This window comes from Thermobia domestica, chromosome 12 (assembly GCF_964235325.1).
Source record: "Thermobia domestica chromosome 12, izTheDome1.hap1.1, whole genome shotgun sequence".
In the NCBI taxonomy this organism is placed as follows: Eukaryota; Metazoa; Arthropoda; class Insecta; order Zygentoma; family Lepismatidae; genus Thermobia; species Thermobia domestica.
In genome coordinates, this window is record NC_137465.1 from 120,748,115 (window position 1) to 120,771,626 (window position 23,512).

General features: G+C 31.4%; 1 protein-coding gene and 1 long non-coding RNA gene across 25 annotated transcripts in view; one reads left to right on the forward strand and one right to left on the reverse strand.

Moving 5' to 3' along the window:
- The window catches only part of para (sodium voltage-gated channel paralytic), a 651,733-nt gene that overhangs the window by 114,158 nt on the left and 514,063 nt on the right, over positions 1 to 23,512 (reverse strand). For 14 of the 24 annotated variants that reach the window (XM_081734028.1, XM_081734020.1, XM_081734025.1 and 11 more), the window contains 4 exons: positions 13,435 to 13,845; positions 8,243 to 8,380; positions 3,242 to 3,344; positions 2,300 to 2,371 (listed from right to left, as the gene is read on the reverse strand). In XM_081734028.1, the coding sequence (XP_081590154.1) occupies positions 2,300 to 2,371; positions 3,242 to 3,344; positions 8,243 to 8,380; positions 13,435 to 13,845 (724 nt within the window). The remainder of the gene's footprint in view (positions 1 to 2,299; positions 2,372 to 3,241; positions 3,345 to 8,242; positions 8,381 to 13,434; positions 13,846 to 23,512) is intronic. The other 10 variants (XM_081734031.1, XM_081734029.1, XM_081734030.1 and 7 more) reach the window with 1 other exon arrangement.
- LOC145666609 (uncharacterized) overlaps positions 1 to 23,512 on the forward strand; it is a 118,867-nt gene that overhangs the window by 79,054 nt on the left and 16,301 nt on the right. The gene's annotated exons all lie outside the window — the stretch shown is intronic.

The window sequence follows — 23,512 nt, forward strand, 5'->3', positions numbered from 1 at the left end:
TTACGGTGAAACTTTTTCAGTAGATGGCAGATGTCATTGCGATGTTGCCATATCAGTTTCGGAGAGGGAAGTTGTTATACACAAACACATTTTATACGTGAGTACGAAGAGAAATGAGAATTTTTATTTGGCTTTTATTCAACCAGCCCACTTTCAAGCTATTAATTGATTATATTCTATACTTAAAAGTTATCATTTCAACTCACGAAACGTTATACATTTATCTACAACTAGATACCTCTACTGTGCAGCTTAAGAATAGTGTACCGACTCAAACAACTACGTACATCTCTCATTTTGGTCAAAATAGACTCTTATACCTTCAAAAATGATATTTAAAAATGATACGGTTTAAGTTTAAATGATATACACGTTTTTGTCTAAATCTTTGCTATTTATAATTAAAACTGATCGTAGTCAGACTTCTTATTGAGTTGCACGACGTTAGGTATCACATAGTTTTTTTTTTTTTTTAAATTTTGATTTTAGTTTAGCGTCCCTTCAGCAGCAAGGCTATATGAGCCGTGGAACTATAGCTTAACGTGGGATCCGAACCACATGAGCTCTCGCCGGGAATCGAACCCGGATTTCCTACGCCATGGGCACGTAGCCTACGCTAACCGCTGAGCTTCGAGGGAGATAAGGTTTCACATAGAGTAGGTTTCACATCACACAAGTTAGGTTTTATACGCAAATCCCAAGAGATCACATTTAAGAGATCATGTATCTATAGATATTTTTTTCACATATTTACTTCGAAAACGAAAATTTGTATTCTGGCTGTTGCATATATGTCTTTTGCTAACCATTTAAATAATTTATTAGCAATGACAATAAGCCATGGCCCCACATACTATATTTCACAGAAACACACATAACCTTTTTTCATTGTTTCGAAATATTTCACATCAGATAGTAGATAGAAAAGTAAGTGGCTGATATCTAATCCAAAGTTATGGGAATTATTTCACAGTAGAACTAAGATATGTTAACTTACTGTATCTCCCATACATCAACAAAAACAAAACATATTTATTAAATTGTTCGATACAAAATGACGTAACATACACATGCACGTATACCACATTCCAAAGCCCTGTTTTGTAATTCGATATGTACTACGAGAGTGACAAACGTTCATAATTTGAAAAATGTTACAACACATGGAGAATGTATAGGATAAGTCGGGATAAAGTAGCGGAACACATGCAAGTCTGAGAAACTGCAAAATGCAATAACATTGGACAGAACATCAAGTTTCTAAATAGCTTTTTGTTTGATCGGAGAAAGAAATTTCATCCACTTTATAAAAACATAGGAAAGATAAGACATTAAAGTATCAAGAAAACAATTTAATATCATAGGTGAATATATATGAATAAAAAGATGATCTGAAAAATAAATTATAAATATGAAACAAAATTTCAGGTTAAACATTATGCTTGTAAATCTAGACATATACAAAGTACTAATGTTACATGCGATTCAACACTATGTACTTCACATAGAATCGGCATGCAAGATTACTAGATAAATGATCTACGTTGACTTTTTTCTTTTGTGTATCCCATCCAATTGTTTAATTAAATTATTCTGCTGTATATTTTTAAATTAAAGATCAAGAAAATGTATTTTTATCTAATTAAAAAAATTGTGTCTTCTTAGAAATTATCTTAAGAAGAAAGACAACGTGGATCTTATTTAGTTAATATAACTAAAAAGTTCACAAAATTAGATGCATGCTGGTAATGCACAAAATAAGTAAAAAATATTGAAACAATAAACCTATTTTTCTTTGGTAAATAAATCACAACAAGTATGTATTTTATATATGTATACAATATATTATAAATCAAGCATATTCTGGCCATCAACTCTATCTCCCCACATAAAAAAATACCAATCGGATATATAATGAGTACATGACAACTATAAACATACACAATACATAAAAATATAACACTATTTTTAAAGGGAACGAAATATAGAAATTTATTTATTCTTATGCATTCATTATATAACTATTAATATGCAAGCCATGCACCATTTAATATCGAATCTAAAAGTTTCACCTAACGTAACATTTTCTCAATATCTACTTAATGCACAATTTTACAAACAATATGTTACACAACCAAATATTTTTCTATGGGTTTCAAATACTACTTGTACATTTCACATTTAATGATCAGTAACAAACAAGGTTTCTTGCTATCCATTTTACATTTTTCATGTCATTATTTCCAGATTAATAATAGGGTCCTAGAATCTACACTTTAACTGGCTAAGATGTACTTACCTCCATGTTCACCACTAGCACGACTTTGCCTGCCTGCGGCTTGTTCAATAATATCGTTTAGCACCATTACATCTGTAAAGGGAAGAAATAAAACCATATTTCAATCTCTCAATGATAGATAAAAATGTAATTATCAGGAGCTCGATTCCTTACAAAATTACGATTTTTAATATTTTAAAAAGGTTTGTATGACGTTTGGGAAGTTCAAAATTTATTTTGAAATCATTTATATTCATAATGTGTAGTCTTAATAGCTTTTGATTAGTTACTAAAGTTCAATATTACACTCCAATTATCAACCACACGTGAAAAATAAATTAAAATAAAAGAAACTCAAGAATACAAACCATTTATACTAAGTCTTGCTCAAGAAGATTATATCTACTATTTTTGATTGAATAAAAGCAAGGAAACTAACCACATATGCTGAATGTTAGTTTTGGATGATTTTGGATTCTATATGGTATATTAGTCGAATAGTGCATCTCTTCACATAATATCCCTATTTATTAAATCCAAATGAATTGTTACGACTAACGTTTACAAATTAAAAAAAAATCAAATTGCAGAGAAATGCCTCCAAGATTATTTTACTTTTCGAAAATACAGCCTTAATGTATTACTAAAAATATACTGTGCGTTTTTAATCTCTTATATCCTAATGTTCCAACTTATAATCTTTCATCAATATCCTCGAAAGCAATGAATCATGTCTTGTGTTATTTCTGGTATCTTACAGAAAATTATGTTTTCTTTCTGGAAAGAAAACAATATTTAAAATGGTCCATTCATTCCAAGTTTATTGATAGAAGAATATATATGAGGCGAATTCATTGCACTTCGGCTGGCATATTTTATTTATTCACGCTAGCAACAATCTTCATGATTCTTTACCTGTCTCTTCAAACTAAATGCATTTAATATAGGAAGTTCACCACGTACCTTTCATATCTACAACAGTTTGTTGTTGAGCTGGTTCTATAAAGGGGTTATTATCCGGATGTTTAACTTTGCCCGCACCATCTTCACTATCGAGGGAAGATTCCTACAAATACATTATGATATTAATATAAATCCACTTGACAGCGCATTTAATATTTATATTTAATAATGCTTCTATAATGTTATAAATTTCCAATATTTATTTTTACACAAGATAATATTTGCATATACATGCTATTATTTTTACGCATTACGTAAGTTATTAAAATGAAATAATATCAAGTACGTATACATATATATATATACTATAATGAAAAATCTTGAAACAAATTAACTGAAGCAAACTAAAGAATAATATTAAAAGTGTATGGACAGAAAGGATTCATAATTCAACGCATGATCAAAAGTATTACTTAGAATATTCGTATTTAAGAAGTCTCTTACATATCAACATGGAATTGTTTGCATTAAATTATATGTTAAATCTAGGGAACAAACAAATAAAACAGCCAAGATTGATGACAGTTTATCAGAAATCATATCGTATCTCATCTCAAGCCATTTGTAACTTTTATATATAAATCTCAAACTATCATTTGATTAAAATAATATATATATATATATATATATATTGAGTAACTAAAAGCTTTCATAAACATAAAGGTTTCAAAATAATCCAAAACCATCGAAGGAAGTAGCAATAAAGTATTCGATCTAATTAAATTTTAGAAAAGAGAGTACGAGAGAAAATCATTTATCTTTTCTTTTGGCCAATATACAAGGAGAAATTAGTGTTAATTTAATTTCGTTGTCTACTAAAGTAGAAACTGGTATAGTAGTTTAAAATTGAAGGAGTTATAGGTTTTAGAAAAAGATTGGAATCAGCTAAACACAAAGGAAGAAAATAGTCTAGTCCAGCAAGACTTAAATCAACTACAAAATTAAACTAAGAATTCACAGTAAGTGGAAAACTAACAAATTTAAATATGACATTATTTTTGTAGTATAGAGAGTATTCAGAGAAATGTTCAAGGTTCTTATTCTCAAGAAAACAGGAAAAAAATATAAATATAAAAAGATCATCGTTCTTATATCGAAAACGATAAGAGTAATAAATAGAAAAAGATAGCGATATATTCATTTATGGAACTTGATCATAAGAAATTAAGCGATTGGAGAAGTTCATAATATTGAACGAACAAGCAGATCAGCAATTTTCTTTGCTACTTGTTTTTTTTCTCGTACTTATATAATAATATAGATCTTATGTATCAACCAACATACACACATATTTAATACATGCATTGATCAACCTTACTCCTACTATTCTTGAAGATAATCCGTCATTCATACCATGCTTTATTTAGATAGTTGTCAATTGTAAAATTAAAAAAAGTTAAAAGAATATAAAGATTCACCTAGATAAGAAATAAAAATAACTCCCATTCAATGAAGTTCAGAAATAAATTTTTAACATATGAAAGTAAAGGAAAATTCCCTTACATGCTTAAAAAACCCAACTTTACTTTTTAATATAGAATATTTACCTATACGACAGTTTTCAAGTGCCTAGAAACTTAATACTACTACGTAGTTCTTAGAATTAATATAAACTACAAAACAGCTATTTAATAATTTTAATTAATAAGCATAAGAAATAACAAATTTAAAAAAAGAGAGAAACGTTTATTGTGAATGGAAAAGTAGAAGATTGAATTCGTTGCGATGTTGTTAGGAAATCCTTCAGATAGTCCCAAATCAATTGAGTAAATGAGTGAAAAGATTGTCTTTGAAGTAAAAATATTTAAGTTCACTATTTCGAGTACTTTAAAGGTAATTTTTGGGACCTTATGACATTTCCAGTTTTTTAATAGATGTCTACGGAGTACTCTAAGAACATGGAAAATCATTTATCATAATGAACAATATATATATATATATTCTCTCAACATAATACAAGTTCATTTGTAAGAATTTTATGTTAGGCATGCTGGAAACTAACTAATAGATTATTAAAATGTCTACATGATGCATTTCTAAAATGTTAATAATTCATTACTTTTTCTGTGTAAACATAGTATTAGATTTATGGATGTTGTTAGCGTGAATAATCCAAAATTACTTGTATTGTGTTCTTTTAAAGTGTGTGTGTGTGTGTGTGTGTGTTCTACCATGCAAAACTTATGCAACTATTTATGCGAAATATGTGTATACGATTTGTTGACAGAAATAAATACATTAAGTTGAAGGAAACTTTTCATTATGGAATAGTTTCTTTCCCATAATAAAGAAGGTTAATACGAAGAAACTAAACAGTATCGATGTGAGAAATTAAAATAAACTTTAATTATCTGACCATTTGCTGTACATTATATCTTAGGTTTTTAATTTTGCACACCAAAGGTTACAAAAGACATTAGAAATAGTCTGTTTTCACGAAGCAAGTATCGAAAATGCCGTCTTGTGCTATAGAACACGTTGTCCTTCTTGCGCATCGTAGTTACGAAGTAGTTCAACAGTTGTACTTTAATTCATCATATTTTTATTTCTGTGGTCTTCTTATGAGTTTTGTGCATTTGACACCAATACAAAATGATCTTGGATATCTTAAAAGTTGTAATTTGATTATAACATGCAAACGTGTTCGAAAGATTGGATGCATTCATGTAAATGTCTACACTTGGATATAATTTCGAGTTTTACTTTTCATAACAGAAATAGGTTCACTACATTACATGCAATATAGTGTAATAAGTACAGAAAATCGTAGGTATTATTTCTCTTTCCATTCATTAAAATAACTTTTATTTCTAGTGTTCAGGGTTATCTTTGATTTCCTTAGATCTGTTCAGAAGCCAAACCAACAATATCCAGATAGATGTCCATATAATGCATTCTTCTTACTTCATTTGCTCGAAGAATTTTGCATCTGTTATATTGGGAAAACTTTTAGGAACACCACACATAGATACCATTTCGTGTAATATGTTGAACAGCTAGAGAAAATGTCAGAAATTGGACGTAACGCATGTAACACACACACACACACACAAGTGCAATTTGGAATAAGTGAGAATTTAAAATTTCAGGAGCTGCTTTGAAGAAGATTAAAAATAAGAATATGAGATGTTTATTAATTTAGGATATTAAAAAGAATAATTTGCGTTAATTAGATTTCATTAATTACATTGCATTAATTATTATAATAGTACTTTACTATCCACATATATGCATTAAATTTACAAGAGTTCATGCACTAATAATATCCTGATTATGGTACTGAAAAATCTTCAATTGAAATATTACTATTATTGTTAAATAACAACGTCATGCCTGTAGTGGCGATGTAATGTGCAAGTGATTCTCTCATTTGCATGCACTTTCATTGTCAAATTACTAAACGATGCATGCTTATTTTCCACTTGTCTCTTCTACATTTTCAGCACTTCATTCCTTAATAACTTTCAACTTAATTAAGTTGATATAGAAGAAACACAAAACATGCCCGATAAAGGTATCTATCACTACTGTCAGCAAATGATAGTTGAGCTTTCTGTATATAGATGTGTGTATAGATCCTATACTTTAATAAGATACTTAATATATATGGATGTTTTACTTATAAACAGCAAAACTTAGCAAGTGAATTCTTTTCTGCAAAGACTAGAAAAATGTGCACATACATGTTTAATTATGATAAGTTAAACAGGTATTTTAATTGTTGTTGTAGGAAACACGTCTGTAAAAGCATGCTACGCGAGTATTCAGTACATATTCTACATGCTAAGATAGAAATAAATTCACAAACTTGTTTTTTTCGGAAATAGTCCATTGTGTATTACTTTAGCATGGATATTTCTACGTTTCCGACATGTACTGTATGTTGAAATATACATACATGTGTAAGTATATTAACATACAGTACACACACACAAACACACATCACACATAAGTTCTTCAAATCAATATCCCAATTTCATGTGTTCTTATATTTAAAAACACATTTTTACATACCAGCATAATTTTTAAGGAAGAATTCACTCTCTAAGTCACTGGTTGCATTAATAAAACACCCTAGAATTTATAGTTAAATACGACAAGAGGAATTCAATAAGATATAAGATGGGTGACGTTTACTTTTGTATAATAGAAATCTAAATTATTTTATTTCAACAATAATTTTAAAACTGTCCATAGCTTTGGACTAATTTTCGACTTAGCCTCTACAATGAAAATTAGATTATTATGAAATAGAAATGGAATTTTAGAACTGGATGACGTGAAAGAGTTATAGCACCTCAAAACACATTCTGTTAGCATTAATTTATTAATTGGAGGATGAACTTATGTTGGAGTAAGTAATGTGGAAGATTACAGTTATGGAAGAACAGCACAGTCCTTAGGTATTGAGGAAAGTATTTTCCTTAATACCAAACAATTAGAGTCACCCAACTATGATAAAATTTTAGTATATTATTCATGCAATAGATAAAAGTGCAAATCACTTGTGGATTTACGAAATATTTTGTATAATAAAAACGGTTCTCGCTGAAGTTGTACCATGCAAGAATTTAAACAAAACACTCAACAAATTATGCAGTAGAGATAACAGATTAGCACACGTAAAAAGGACACACATTAGCCGTTGGAACAATGAAATAAGTGGTAAAATATTATGAAACTGCTGTAGTCGACATTAGAGACATTTTATGTATTTTATATACACACAAAATAATTGATAAAGAAGAACAGAGATAAAAAAAATGCACAATGTGAAGATGAAGAAGACACACGAAATGTTAAGTGCTGTGCATAATAGGGATTTGTCTCTACTAGCATTAAATTGTTGATATGCATGAACATGTATTGTTATAGGTATTTATATACACATATGTAGTACAAGCAGAGGGTTATGGAAACAGCATGAATTTCCGAGTTAATTTGTTCCCATACCAAGAGCAAGCAAACTCACCGGGAGCAATTGTAATATGAATTACTTACAGCATCTTTGTCGATATACTCTAGGTTGACATCTGGTCCAAATATCTCCCTAATGATGTTATCTATAACTTCATCATCTCTTCTGGGACCATCCCAATGTTTTCGTGGCAGCATATGCAGCACTTGCTTGCTGTCAAACTAATGCACAAAGAAAGAGGGGATGTCATGTATTTTTCGTTTCGTTTTATGTCCGCTTTTTCCCAAATCCAGCCCAGGTCACCAAAGAGTATTAGTTTGATAATTGCGATAGCTTTCTGTTTGCCTTATAGAAACACCTAACAGAAAGTGATATATGTGTGCTTGGGAGAGTTTCAAGCATATTCCATGTGCACTCAAAAGACACACACCTCCAAATCAAAAGAAGCTAAAAAGCCAAACATATACGCACGCACATGCATTTTAGTTGTACAAAGACTGAATATTAAATAGTTCTTTTCTGTGCACCGATTTTTCTACATATGCTCATCGTACATAATTAAATTTAAGATATTTTTTTTTTATTTTTCCTAACCATGCACAAAGAAAAAAATAATCGCAAATGATAAGTACAAACGAACAACCTCACAATGCACTACTTCACAGAAAACGAAACAGAAAAGAACAAATACTTTCATAAAGTATTTATGGAAAGTTTCACTTGGCATGGAAAACCATATATCTCATTATTCTCATATGCTAAGAAAATAGTATTTCAAAATTGTAGGGTTCAAATTCGTTCTCATTCTCTTTATGTTGTTTGTAATCGTCATATTTTACTCAAATATGTATTTTAGGTTATAAAATAGTTGGTTACATAACTACTTATATTAACCCATTTAACCTATTTACACCTGTACGTCAATCGATAATTGAGTCTATTTACGAGCTTTTTGATTAAAAAAAAATAAAAAATAACAAGAGTACAAAGTTTTAATTCTTGTGCATTAATTAAAATAATTTTGTGATGTAAAACAAATCTACTTCATCTACAGTAATTTAAGTTTTATCAACTATATTTATCATATTCTTCACTTCTTGTTCAAAAAAATCATTTTATAAAATCCGAGAAAGCACATATTCTCAGTTTACATTATTAGAATTTAGTTCATTGTCACCTTTCAACATGCTAGATGAATTATTACGATAATTATGGGATTTTCAAACAAGGTAAGTAAAATAAATAGCGAAGTGCGATACATTTTCAAACATTAATCAAACGTTATCACTTTGTAATCTAAAGTGCATATGAATGACTCGTATATGCAAGAACCTTCAATCAAAAATTTAAAAGTTCAACATAAATATGTTATTAGGGATATTCGGAGTCAAGCCTAGACTGGGACAAATTACGCAATATGGATGACAAAAGGAAGCCCTGGGGCCTAGCGTTAAAGTTACAGTAATGTAAATATTATTACCGTACAAGTTCAGAATCTTTTTTGTAACTAATGCCGTTTCTGCGTTTAGCTAGAAATGTTATTTTTCTACTGTAAACATATTAACATTTACAAATGTAATTAAAGTAATTGTATCTTACAAGTAAACCTTACGTTTGGGTGAATCGAGTTGCTGATTGAGACACATATGAGAAAGTAGTACTAAATGTGGTTAGTATTTCAGTGAAGTTGTAGGTGCGAAGCTCCAGGGGTTTAGGAGATACAGCTACCAGAACATCACATGGAAGTACAGAATAGTCTTCATACAGTTGGAGCTAAAAGCTCTGTAAGACCTCTTGTAATGACAAAAGGTGAATAACAAAAATATGGGTATATATTAGGATTAGGGGGAAGTCATATAGTAAGGGTATATTTGACGGCGGCCATCTTGAAATCCGCCATTTTGAATTAAGGTTAAGTTTGTAAAATAGGAATAGAGTCATGTGATACATGATTTAAGGCGCAAATTTAATCAGAAGAACAATGGTCACGTTAATTTTGAGTTACGCACAATTGGTAAAAAGTTACAGGAAAATTAAATATTGTTGCTGCATATGTATTAGTCCTTTACCCCACCTTGTAAATTTTGTTTTAATGATAATAATTAAATAAAAAGCAGGTGGATAAATATTAGGTCTATGGTAAGAGTTGCCTTGATGGCGGTCCTGTTCAAATCCGCCATTTTGAAGCAGACAAAAGTTTTAAACAAAACGCATAACAGTGATACCTTATTAATAGCAAATTTTACCATAACTCCACCGGTATAACCATTTTTGCTTTATCATTAACCAGCACAAAATTAAATGGATCGCTCCTTACGACTACTGCTTTGACGGAATTGTTAACGACAGATGATTCAATGTAACTCGATTGCCTTTGTCAGGTGTGCTCACTGTGAGCAGAGTATTTGTGCAAGTCATGCACTCTTTTCTGAACTACATATTGATTGTACTAATTGAGGTCTTTTCTGGAAGAAAGACGCAAGTTCAACTATGACTCAATTCCTCTTTGGTCATTTTTCCTTAAATTAGCAACTTGTTTATGCGATAACAAATGCTGGTTCATGATAAAGCAAAAATGGTTATACTGTTGGATTTATGGTAAAATTTGCTAATAAGGTGTCAATGTTATGCGTTTTGTTTAAAACTTTTGTCTGCTTCAAAATGGCGGATTTGAACATGGCCGCCATCAAGGCAACTCTTATCATAGACCTAATATTTATCTACCTGCTTTTTATTTAATTATTATCATTAAAACAAAATTTACAAGGTGGGGTAAAGGACTAATACATATGCTGCAACAATATTTAATTTTCCTGTAACTTTTTACCAATTGTGCGTAACTCAAAATTAACGTGACCATTGTTCTTCTGATTAAATTTGCGCCTTAAATCATGTATCACATGACCCTATTCTTATTTTACAAACTTAACCTTAATTCAAAATGGCGGATTTCAAGATGGCCACCGTCAGGTATACCCTTACTATATGACTTCCCCCTAGTCCTAATATATACCCATACATTTGTTATTCACCTTTTGTCGTTACAAGAGGTCTTACAGAGCTTTTAGCTCCAACTGTATGAAGACTATTCTGTACTTCCATGTGATGTTCTGGTAGCTGTATCTCCTAAGCCCCTGGACCTTCGCACCTACAACTTCACTGAAATACTAACCACATTTAGTACTACTTTCTCATATGTGTCTCAATAAGCAACTCGATTCACCCAAACGTAAGGTTTACTTGTTAGTAATTTTATGACATATAACTTGATGTTTTCTCCTCTGATGCAAGAGGTCCCTTCTTCGTCACAGACTTAATGAGCTTGTGGAAGGTAATATCGTGTCCGTGAGTTTTCTCGGGGTTCTCCTGTTTCTTCCCACAGTGTCATCCATTAATTATTTCAAAATCATTTTTTCATTAATCAGCCACCCTTTAGCCTAAAGAACATAAGAGTAGGATATAAAACTAGAAATTTATTTTATTTTAATTTTTTAAAAAAAAATATTTTTCATGACATATTTTCTATGATTGGAAACAACTTTACAGAGAGTTGCTAACAATATGGCTAGAATTTTGAAACTAATTTTTCTAATGCTTTAGGGTAGAATCAAATATTCTCAACAGAGGTCTAACTATCTATCTAATCTTTCTTTCGAAAACGAAGATTAAAGTCAAAAAGATAATAAGAGATACTAAATAAAGCTTTTCCAGTATATAGCAATATACAGTATATCTCATTGAAGTTCTGAATCCTAGAGCCCTTCCTCTTACGACTGGAACATTTTTTCTTTTCTTTTTCTTTATCGAAACAGAAATATTGAACTATTATAAATAAAATAAAGATGGTAGTTAATAATGCAATTTATGTGTTTTTTAATCAAAATTGATTCGTCAATTTATTGCTGCTTTTGTACTTAAAACTAATTAACCTCTTGTTGTGAATTTGACTTAATTAAATTAATATAGTAATAATGTAGGCAATAGCACTTTATCAATATTGAATAAGATGACTACAGTGTTAAGATATATGGATAAAATATGTTTGTTTAGCATTTAGAATTCCATATGTTCTACATAAACTGCTTTTTTCCATGCCAAGTGTAATTTTAAAAATAATAAATTCAGGAAATAGCATTTATAACATTTCTGTTTATAATTTACTGCACACCGCAATTAAACGGAAAGGGTTGTATTCAAAATAATTATACTTTTACATATATATATTTATATATTTACAAACTCCAACATCCAATATAGTAACAACTGTGATTTGGGTATGTGTTATGAGGTGTTAAACATTTCGTCATATATGCTTGCTTGGTTCATTGCTTCTCTATGCCTTCATAGCCTACATGCTAGGGAATGACGCTTTTGTCCTTACTTTGGTAAACGAAATATTAATACCACAAAAAATACCTCTATATCTATCACTGAATTCGTTATCATACTACTGCTTATGAAACAAAAATCAGTAATAACTATGAAAACTATATAAACTTGCTTAAATTACGGCACATTTCTACAATGTTTTAACAATATTTAACAAAAACTAAGTTAAAAATTCTTGTCTACAGAAGAAATCCTATATATACACTAAGGGTAGGGAGGAATACTACGAGATGATTTTCACATGCAAACATGCGACATTCTGATGCACAGTGTTTCTGAAGGTAAATTACAGAACGGTACAAAAGGTAAACTGAAGACAGTGCAAGCAAGACTCAGCATTAGATTACAGGCAACTTGAACTCAAGGTACACACTAACAAACACCACATTTAAAAAAAAAATGCATTATATGTTCTTCCATAAAATCTACATTTTAAAGACGTAGAGTTTATTAAGACAAGTGCATTTTGTTGACAGTATTAACTGTCAAATATGTCTGTCTGAGTTTGTGCCGATACCTCATGGACAGACCACATTCAGTTGATTGTAACATAATTCAAGGTTGAAACAATTGAAGGGGTGGGAGGGGAGGGAACGGATAATGAATAGAAGATGGGAACGGGAAGTGTTAAGAAGAAATGAACTCAAATTCAGATGGATGTAGATACATTCCACATTAAGGCTAACATCGTAAGGGTTTATCAAACAAATTGGGACCAGGGATTTCCTAGCAAACAACGTAACGAGTGGTAACTACTAGCATATCTCACGATAATATCGAGCATTCCAAGTGCTACATAAATACAAAGCAAAGAAAAGTCTTACCAACATGTAATAAAATAACATTATCATTATTATCATTTCAAATTCATACTTATTTTACTCACAAAGTCACGAAGGTGTTTATTGTTGTCCATTACTACTTCAGGAACTTGTGAAGGTGGATTTCTTGATGACCGGAACTGGCTCCGTAACTGGCTTTCTTTGGTCATCGGTTTGCCATTCAAAAGGTCACCATGGGATGTATAGGAAATACGGGAAGCGTGAGACGTGTACGAAGAATGGCGGGAGCCCAGGTTTGTATAGACTGGCACAATGATGGCACCATTTTCCTCAGACATTGGAGTGACTGCGTTAGAATCATCGGCATATGGAAGATGTTCTTGTGCATCAAGATACGTGGACAGGACGAGAGGTTTGCGATCACCAAAACGGCGTCCATTTCTCCACGTGAATTGATGGCTTCCCCTCGACCCCCGCCGAATGTTGAAAGGGGAACCTGGCAAGCTTAAGCTGGCCTGTAAGGGGGAAAGGACTAGGTTCGAGATATCTTTTTTATTCCAAATGAGTAAATATTTATAATCACAAAATGCAATATTTACCCACCAACATGCAATGAAATCTGATTTTTTTTCCTCTGACAATAATAGCACAGAATCATTATCACAAAATATAACAAGTGAAAAAGGGAACTTGTAAATTATGGGAGACACCATTTAAAAAAGTATACTTAAAAATCCACATAAATGAAAACATCTTGTAATACATAGAAATGGTAGGCAGTTAAAAATTCAGGTTTAAGTTCAAATATTCACAGCTATTCCAATGAATATCCGCACTGGGGTAAAAATATATTATTGGATTCACCGTTACGGGATATTCATAGTATCTCACCATAATGAATGATCCACCTTCACTTTTCTTTTTAAAGAGAGGGAGGAGAATGATTCTATGCTTGTTTACAGTTTTCCCTTCAAATAAGATGTAGACACATATAATCGGCACACTATGATGAGTATGAAGAAACAAATAAAAACACATAATTATTGCAACAAATATTCATTCAGCAAGGCGGAAAAGTATACGCTAAGTGTAAGAAAAGCTCTGGAGAGAAAAATAGGGTAAAATGTGTAAAAATAGGAACATAAAGAAAGAATTGAATCAATAATCGACAGTGCGTATTTCCAATGTGGTTTTATGAAATAATTAGTGCTCGCTGTAATAGTGTCAATGGAAATAAGTAATAAAACAATAAATAAAATCAAACCAGACAAAAAAAGCCACGTGATTGTGATTTTTGCGCTTTCATGTAGATATAAAAAAAAATTCCCCGTGAGGATATTGTGGAACAGCTCTGAGCAACATCTTACAAATACTTAACAAATAGAGCTTGGATTCTTTGTAGTTTACAACATGTAGCCTAAGTTAAAGAAAAATTGCGAAAAATAAAGCAAGCTGCAAGAAGAGAAGAATGATATTGATACGATACATGTAACATATATATACATATTATTAAAAAAATAGTATCTCAAAAAGCGTCAATACACATTAAAGGTTTGAAGAAGAAAACTTAAAATGTTACAAATCTTAATAACTAAACTCATATTTAAATATTAATGTTATAAAACAACTCTTTCTACTTAGGAAATGATTAAAATGAACAGAATCAATTACCACTACTAATCTAGACAATTTGCAATATCATCACTGAATGATCGAAGAATGTCTTTTCGAATAGTTTACAACTAACAAACCTTTACTTATAAAAGGATTATAGTCAGTTTTTCAATAAATTCCAACTAATTACTATATGCACAGAGTTTTTGTCCAATCACTGACTTGGATAATTTTTGCCAAGAATAAAGACTCGATAAGTAATATATACAGCCTACCATGTCAAGTTCAAAAACAAGCAGATAGGAAGTCATGGCCTTCTAAATTTTCAGGTCAAATCTTCTGAACCGTTCAGCTTCAAAAAAGGGATGGACGAAATTGTAGTTTTCGAAAAGTTATATGGAGGGCAACTGGAAGGGCTTATTAGTTGGATTAGATCTAGGTTATCTAGAGGTCAGATCTCGTTTCAAAGTTTGTTTCAGTATTTTGGAACAGTTTCAGAAAGACTAATTCTGGTGGTGAAAATACGAAGATAATTGCAAAATCTAGCGATAAGAAAATACTATGACATGACTTAGGGATAAGTACTTTTCAGATCACTGTTTTGTTGGATGTGACAATTTTGTTTTCTAGCAGCTTATATCGATATAATAATGAAAACCGTAGAAAAGAATATGATATACAAATAGAAAAGTTGGACAGCTCTCTGAAATATTTATTTATTTATTTATTTATTCACATAGTTTCATACAGCACTAACTCAATTGACTGAAACTGAACAACATACAATAACAAATAGAAAAAAAAAAAAAGAATATACTAACAGAAGAAGGTTCACTTCTAAATTTACAATGTTTTCTTCAGTTGAGTTCTAAAATTTCGTTGAGAAGTAAAAAATTAGTTTGTTAGCACAATTACAGTGTATTATAATCATGCGCTAGTTTGTAAAACAAGGAGCGTTTTACAATAGATAACCTAGGTGTCTCGTGAGTTAGCAAATTAAGAGAGCAAATTCGTCAGAGAGGAACTCGAAAATTAATCTGCGATAGCAAAAACTCAGAATCAATTTTATCATTAGTAATCTTATATAGGTACAGTAAGTCCGCAGCTCGGTGTCGTTTGTAAGGGATACTTAAGTTTACTAAGGACGTTATTTCTTGTCTCGAGTGATCACGTAATTCCGGAATTCTAAATCTAACTATGGCTATAAAGAAGACCGAGTCAAATGCATGATAGGTTAGTAGGTACTTATACTACCATATTCCATACAGGTGAACAATATTCAATGATCTACTTTGCAGGTGATAGCATAGTATAAGCATCATATTATTCTTATGGACCCAAGATAGCTCGAGGGATTCTATTTTCTCGTAATTGCTAAATGCACTTAATTTCCATAGTCTTTCTATGAGAATAGATCCCTTCGTGTAATATAAGCCTGATTACTTGGTTTAATTTTTGCCATTTTCTTCAAACATGTTACTCAAATGCAGATTTCAGAATATCTTAGAAAGAACAGAAGCTATACATGGCCAGTTTCGAATGTAGAATTACGAAAATTGAAACCAATTTGCCCGGAAATGATACGAAGAAAACGTTAAGTTTCCACCACTAAAGTTTATTCTTGTCGCCGCAGGAAGTTGCGAACTTTGTGTACATTATGTTAGATACTATAAAAACTAGATTTTGCACCATTGTAATAGAAATGATGATTGCAGTTAAATTAGTTCAATTCAGTTCATACTGGTCTGACGCCTAACTTACTGAAGGAATTTCCCTGAAATTCTCGAACCTAAAAACGTACAATATCACTTTCGCAGTTCTGAAGAATGACAATGAATAAGACTTCTTTTAATTCTTCTTCTGGGAGAAAAAGCTTTTGTGCTGCCGTGGACTTTTGTACGTGTCGTCACTTGCACTAGTATGTTTTTATTTTCTTCCTCTTCTCCCTCACTGTAAAGAAGACTTGTAATATAACTTGGACTGATGTTTCTAATATGGCAATTTCAAGTAGACCGACACCAATCAAGTCGAATAAAGTAATTTGGCCAATAAAATATTTTTCTTTCTCAAAAACTTTCTATACTATACACTTGAATACATAATATTTACGCACACATATAGTTTTTCGAATTTCCGATAAAGTTGTCTGAAAATCTCTACTCATTTGCGCGAATCTCATTATATATATTTTTTTCTTATCACTAGATTTCACGATTATTTATGCGCCATTGTGTGTGTCTCCTCAGATCGAGAGCTGCAGCTGCTCTATAAATCTAAATCGAATTCTACATCTGTCCACAAGGTGACTTTGACTTGGGTCAAATTAATGTGGTTGTTTCGTTATTCTCTATGGGTCTTGTCCAATTCTACAATGTGTTTCATCCATCTCTTGTAGTAGAAAACGTGACGATGTGGAAACTTCGACTCGAAAACTCTGATGGCTGTGACTGATCATTTTAGAATCTCGTAAATTAAACATTGAGTTTTTTTTTTTTTTTTTTGTCCTTGGCGAGATCCTCCATACTGGTCAAGGAGTAGAAAATCTAAAATCTCTTCTTTACATATATATATATATATATATATATATATATATATATATATATATATATATATATATATAGTTCTTTAAACTTTATATATAGACACACAGTCCTTTAAACTAGTTTTAGCTTCTTTCTCCTTTATATATAAACTTCGACAATGTCGATGTATTCATTTAAACTTATGAAGATTCGATTAAAATCAATGTGTTCACTATGCGTAGCGAAGGGTTCATGTATTTAATTTACAGTATTAAGGTTTGTAAATTGAAAAATAATTTTCAGTATCTTATGTTTGTGTTAACATTTCAGTATTTTTGTTGTATTGCTAGGTAATGTAAATATTAAGAATTGCATAGTTTAGTCCGTAATAAGGACAAACCACTCATTTAAACTTAGTAACTAAATCTAAAGTTTATCACAAATTTTTGAAACCTGCTAATTTAACAGGTATATTTACATTTACATATTATCATAGATCTCTTTTATCTCCGAGAAACGAGACCTGTTAGAACATATAAAAGATGAAATTTTATTTATCCACAATTTCTTGAGTCGTAGTATTGTGGTCAACTTACTAATTACATTTTCATAAGTCGTGTATTATAAATTGTGCATATATTATTTTTTGTTAATATTTTCTCTTAGATTTTTTTTTGACAGTATTAGGATGACAAAATTTCAGTTTATAACAAAATTATATCATTGACAATTCTTACATATTTTTATTGTATTAAAGATAATTTTAACAAAAGGAAAATGGTACCATGGTTATAATATTGATTCAATTATTCATAAGAAAGAATCATCAGTATAGAAGCAAAAATTATCATATTTTTTTTTCTTTCTTGCAGAAAGTAAGTTAAAACCAACATAGACTATAAAATTAATATGAGTTCAATTAGTACACAATGTATTTTGAAAGATCTACCTATGTCGTTCGTTAGTTTAAATTAAACACAAGCTAAAACTATTAACCTAAAATACGAATTTACATCTGAAAGGTTACAATTATGAAAATAATTTTGAAACGAGTTTCAATTTAAACGAAGGTCTTTCTTTGTACGATTCTTTTAAGTATTTGTTTAATTTACTGCCCTAATAGTAAGTAATTACTGGTTTCTACGAAAAGATTATGTTTAACAAGTGTATTGCTTTAATTTTAATACATCACAATAGGGAATTGAACACATATAATGCGTAAATGTGCATATAAGTGTATTAATGATACGTTTGGTGTACACAATATTAGTTTCGAGAATTTTAAATACATCATGTATTGTTGTGGAGATTCAAAATCAAATATACAGTTATTACATAGCTCGTAATTTCTATGATACAACAACACGATACATAAATTACATAGCAAAAATCTCGCAAATTCGATATGATAGGTTCTGGAATTATCAAGTATTTATAATTTATTATTAAAATCTATTTTTCAAATTCTCAACAACGATTAAGAAATGTGTGACAAATACTTTGAACCATAAGAAAGTATTCAACACAGATATTGTACTGTAGAATCATATTTAGAGAAGTAAATAGTTGATAAAGGAAGTTCGTAATAGCATATAGAATGACAGTAGTCTTAAAGACTAGAAGAGCAGTAGGAATGCGAAGAAGCAGTATACATGAAAATTTATAGACATCAAAAAGATAGGAGAGTTAAAAAAGAGATTTATAGATAGAGTTTAAACCAGATATCAGGAAGTAGAAACATATCACATCATTTATGTGAAATATCTTTGCCTTGTCAAGTAAGAATGTGTCCGAATATTTTAAGGCTAACTAAAGAATTAATAAACAAATATTCAAAATTTACGAAAGCAATTTTAAAGTTCAAACTTGATCATAGAAGATAACTTCTCTCAAAGTGACAAAATTATAAGGAGTTTATTCTTTTTAATCATTTAAACTAAAAAATGATACAATCTAGATATGTACTTTTCGCGACTGTTATTTGAGAATATAGAACAAAATTCCGACGAATTCAACGAACTACAGTCGAAACCGTTTATAGCGACATCAATTTTTAACGATGTATGGGTATAACAGCGAAATTTAACGATTCCGTCTAAATCCCACATAAACACTTTAATTAAACAGCCATTTAATATGACATATTATATAAAATTACATACTTTTATCACGTTTTCGAAAAACTGTATTGGCTATAACGTCCAATGTTGATTTTGGTTTGTTACATATTTGAGATTGCTGACAACAATGTAGATCTTATTTTCAAACTCTCGCTTTCAGCACATTATAGATTTCAAATCAATATGTCTGTTAAATAGTCAAGACACGCATCGCTCTGAAGATGTCGCAGAAGAAAAGAAAGTATTTAATATTGAAGAAAAGTTACAAATATTAAGGAAATTAGAGAGTAGGCAAACAAACGTCAGCATCACGAAGGAACTGAGTGTATCACACTAACAATTTCTAGAATTTGGAAGGGCATGGAGTACACTCTGTTTTCGATTTCAACTTTAAAAAATCAAGCAGGCCAAATCATCTGAGAACAAAGTCATTATACAAGGTTTACGTTGATTGTATAAGCAGCGAAGAACAAATAATATGTAGATGAATAGACTTATTCTTCAAGCGAAAGCCAATGGTCAGTCAATTTACAGATTTCTATAATTCGTTAATATTATTTGTATTTCCGTGCTTTCGATTCTCTCCTGGAGACTTAATCATGCAAGATATAACTAGGAATTAAAAAAATAAGAACTTCAAGGAATAAAATGGAATGGACTTACTAAGGGAAGAGCGGTGCTGGAACGCACTCTGTCGATTTCAACGATCACACATCAAATGGTGGTTATGTAAGCTGTAATATGGCGGAGTCAATTTGTGCGCTCTTTTGTTCTTTAGAGGAAAGTTGCCAGCTCATGCTGTTATTTTCGTTGTTCTGCCAATGCTGTGCGAATTTTTGTAATTACTGCTTCCCATTCATCACTTACCCATTCCTTGTCCAAATTTATGTTTTTCTTGATGAGTACATAAGTTTTCAAATGCGCGCATCTCTACTTCATTTCTGATCCTCAATCAAATTTTGTGTTTCTTGTTTCTACCTTGTGATTCTTTTTGATATTTCGACAGATTTGACACCAGATTTTCCATTTTTGAATCTCTAATATGCTCCTTGACACAGACTTTTAGATTTCTTTTGATTTTGCCCATGTAATATACATGGCAGCTGCATTTTATTTCGTGAACACCTAATTTTTCATTGGGTTCCGTGTAATCACTCTTAAATTAGGTAATGTTCCTTTCTAAGTTTTGGGGGCTTTCAAAGTTGTACGAAAACCGTATTGCGTATAGATCTTATTCAATGTAATTATAAATCAGAAAAATAGGCAATACCACCCATTTTTGTCTTTCGTGTAGGTTTTAGGTCTATTGGAACGTAAATCCCTTTTAATCTGATTATACTAATTAATTAATAATGGGACTGGATACCCATTCATGCTACATAGTCTCAATAAATGGTCAATCTCTATCTGTAATTCTGTTTTCAGAGAGGTAAGTCGAAAGACACGTAACAAGAAATTATTCCAAATATTTGCTTTGGTACTTCCAGAATGAGCAGATTTATAATATATGTACTGTATACCAGCTACAAGCTTGTGCTGGTGGGAAGCCAGTTTCTCCTTGCAACGAAGTTCATATATTAGATTGGAATTCAACTCTTTGCAAAAAGTTGTGGCCAGTACAAATGGAACCATTACACATCACATACTTTGGATAATTCCATCAGTAAAGCCCTAAAAGTCCCTGAGCCTGGATTATGACCTGCCAAAGATACATAAGCAAACGCCCTTGTCAGACCAATTATTTCAGGGCAACGTAAGTCTAAGTATATATTGGCTAAATGGCTTGTTAACTCTTTCAAGAGAGCTCCTCTGTGGCTAAGCGGTTAGCGTACGCGCCTTTGGCGTGGGAGACCCGGATTCGATTCCCGGCGGGAGCTCATGTGGTTCGGATTCCACGTTAATCCGTAGGTCCACGTCTCATATAGCCTCGCTGCTGACCGGGACGTTAAACTCAAAATCAACTCAACTCAACTCTTTCAAGGGTCTGAATATTTCCCTTACTCATTGTGTGAAGAATAGCTTAGAATTAAAACAACAAATATAAAATTTACTTAATGTCAATAACATAAAAATGTCGTCAGCAGACTTTGTTGGCATGTACCCGCTCACCTTTTGCAATTAGTTTTTGAATTAGTTACAACCATTCTGTACAATAAGACCCCTTATTACATCTGAAGTGAACGAAACACCCAGGCTCATCGAATGTTGCTTAAAATGTATCTTCTCCTTTGAAGGTAATATTTAAAACCAAGTCGAAGTTCTAGCTATGGGGAACCCATTATCATCATTGTTGGCTAATTTGGTATTTCATTCGATAGAAAATAGGAATACTGGTTCCGACACACTATTATAGATATGTGGACGACGCACTTTTCTTGTACAAGGACAATTCACGGCTAGATTTTTTACTAAATAAATTGAACTGTATCCATAGTAGTTTGAGATTTGCCATTAAGAAAGAAAAGCAAAGTAGGTTTACTTATTTACATTTCAATATAAGAAGATACAACAATAAGTTCATTAGTAGTGTCCACCACAAGCCTACAGCCGGTGCACATTATAAAACAGAATGAGTACCACAGCAAATATTTGGAAGAATTTCTCTTTACATGCCACTTGACTTGCCTCTCTAAAAATAAAGATAGCCATTTATTGAAGTTATGTAGTATGAATGGATATCCGGCTCTATTATTAATTCATTAATTAATATAACTAGATTAAAAGGGATTTATGTTTCGATTAAACCTGAAACCGATACGAAAGATAAAAAGGATTACCTATTTTTTCCCGATTGATAACTGCATTGAATAAGATCTATATGCAATACGTTTTTTGTACAGCATTGAACCTCCCTTTCTCCCAAATCTTAGAAAGGATCATTACTCAATTTAAGTTATTATACATAGACACCAATAAAAAATCAGGTGTTTACGAAATAAGTAGCAGTTGCCATGAGTGTTACATAGGAAAAAACAAAAGAAATATAAAAATCCGTGTTAAGAGCATATTAGGAATACAAAAATGGAAAATCTGGTGTCAAATCTGTCGAAACATTCACAAGAAACACAAGAAGGAAGATTCAAAAATTTGATTGAGGGTTAGAAATGAAGTAGATAGTCTCGTATTTGAAAATTTATGTATTCAGTAAAGAAAAATGAACAAGGGATGGGTAAGTGATGAATAGAAAGCAGTAATTACAAAACTTTGTACAGTATTGGCATAACATCGGAAATAACAGCATAAGCCGGCAACCTTACTAAAAAGCACAAGAGTGCACAAGTTGATTCCGCCATATTGCAGCTTATGTCACCACCATTTGTTATGTGATCGCTGAACTCGACAAAACGCGTTCCAGCATCGCTCTTCTATTGGTAAGTCCGTTCCATTTTATTCCTTAATGCTTTTATTTTTATTCTCATTTTTATTCTCCGCGACCAAAACTCCACGGGAGAGTCGAAAACACGAAAATATAAATAATTCTTAGGAATTACAGAAATCAGTGAGTAGAATGATAGAATTAGTGAGCATGGTTTTACAGCGTCGAAAGCTAATGCATTTAGTCAATCCGAACTTCAATTGTTCTTCCTCTTGAATACGTTTTCTAGCTCGCATGATATTGTTGAAGGGAAAATTTGTAGCGAAGCTGTCGGTTTATTTGACGGCGTAGTAGAAAAGTGGCTGTCTAGGAAGTGGCTTGTTGCGTGTTAAGGTTACAAGCCAGATGATACATTCAATGCAGATGAAACTGACTTGTTTCATAATACGAGTATGATCCCAAGTAAGACACTGAAATTTAAAGGTGAAGGGTGTTCTGGAAAAATGGCAGGATCATGCAAAGAAAAGCTTTTGATGATTGGTAAAAATGTTTAAACGCATTCATTCCCTCCCTGTAGTTATGAAAAAATACAGTGTTGGATGACATCGGA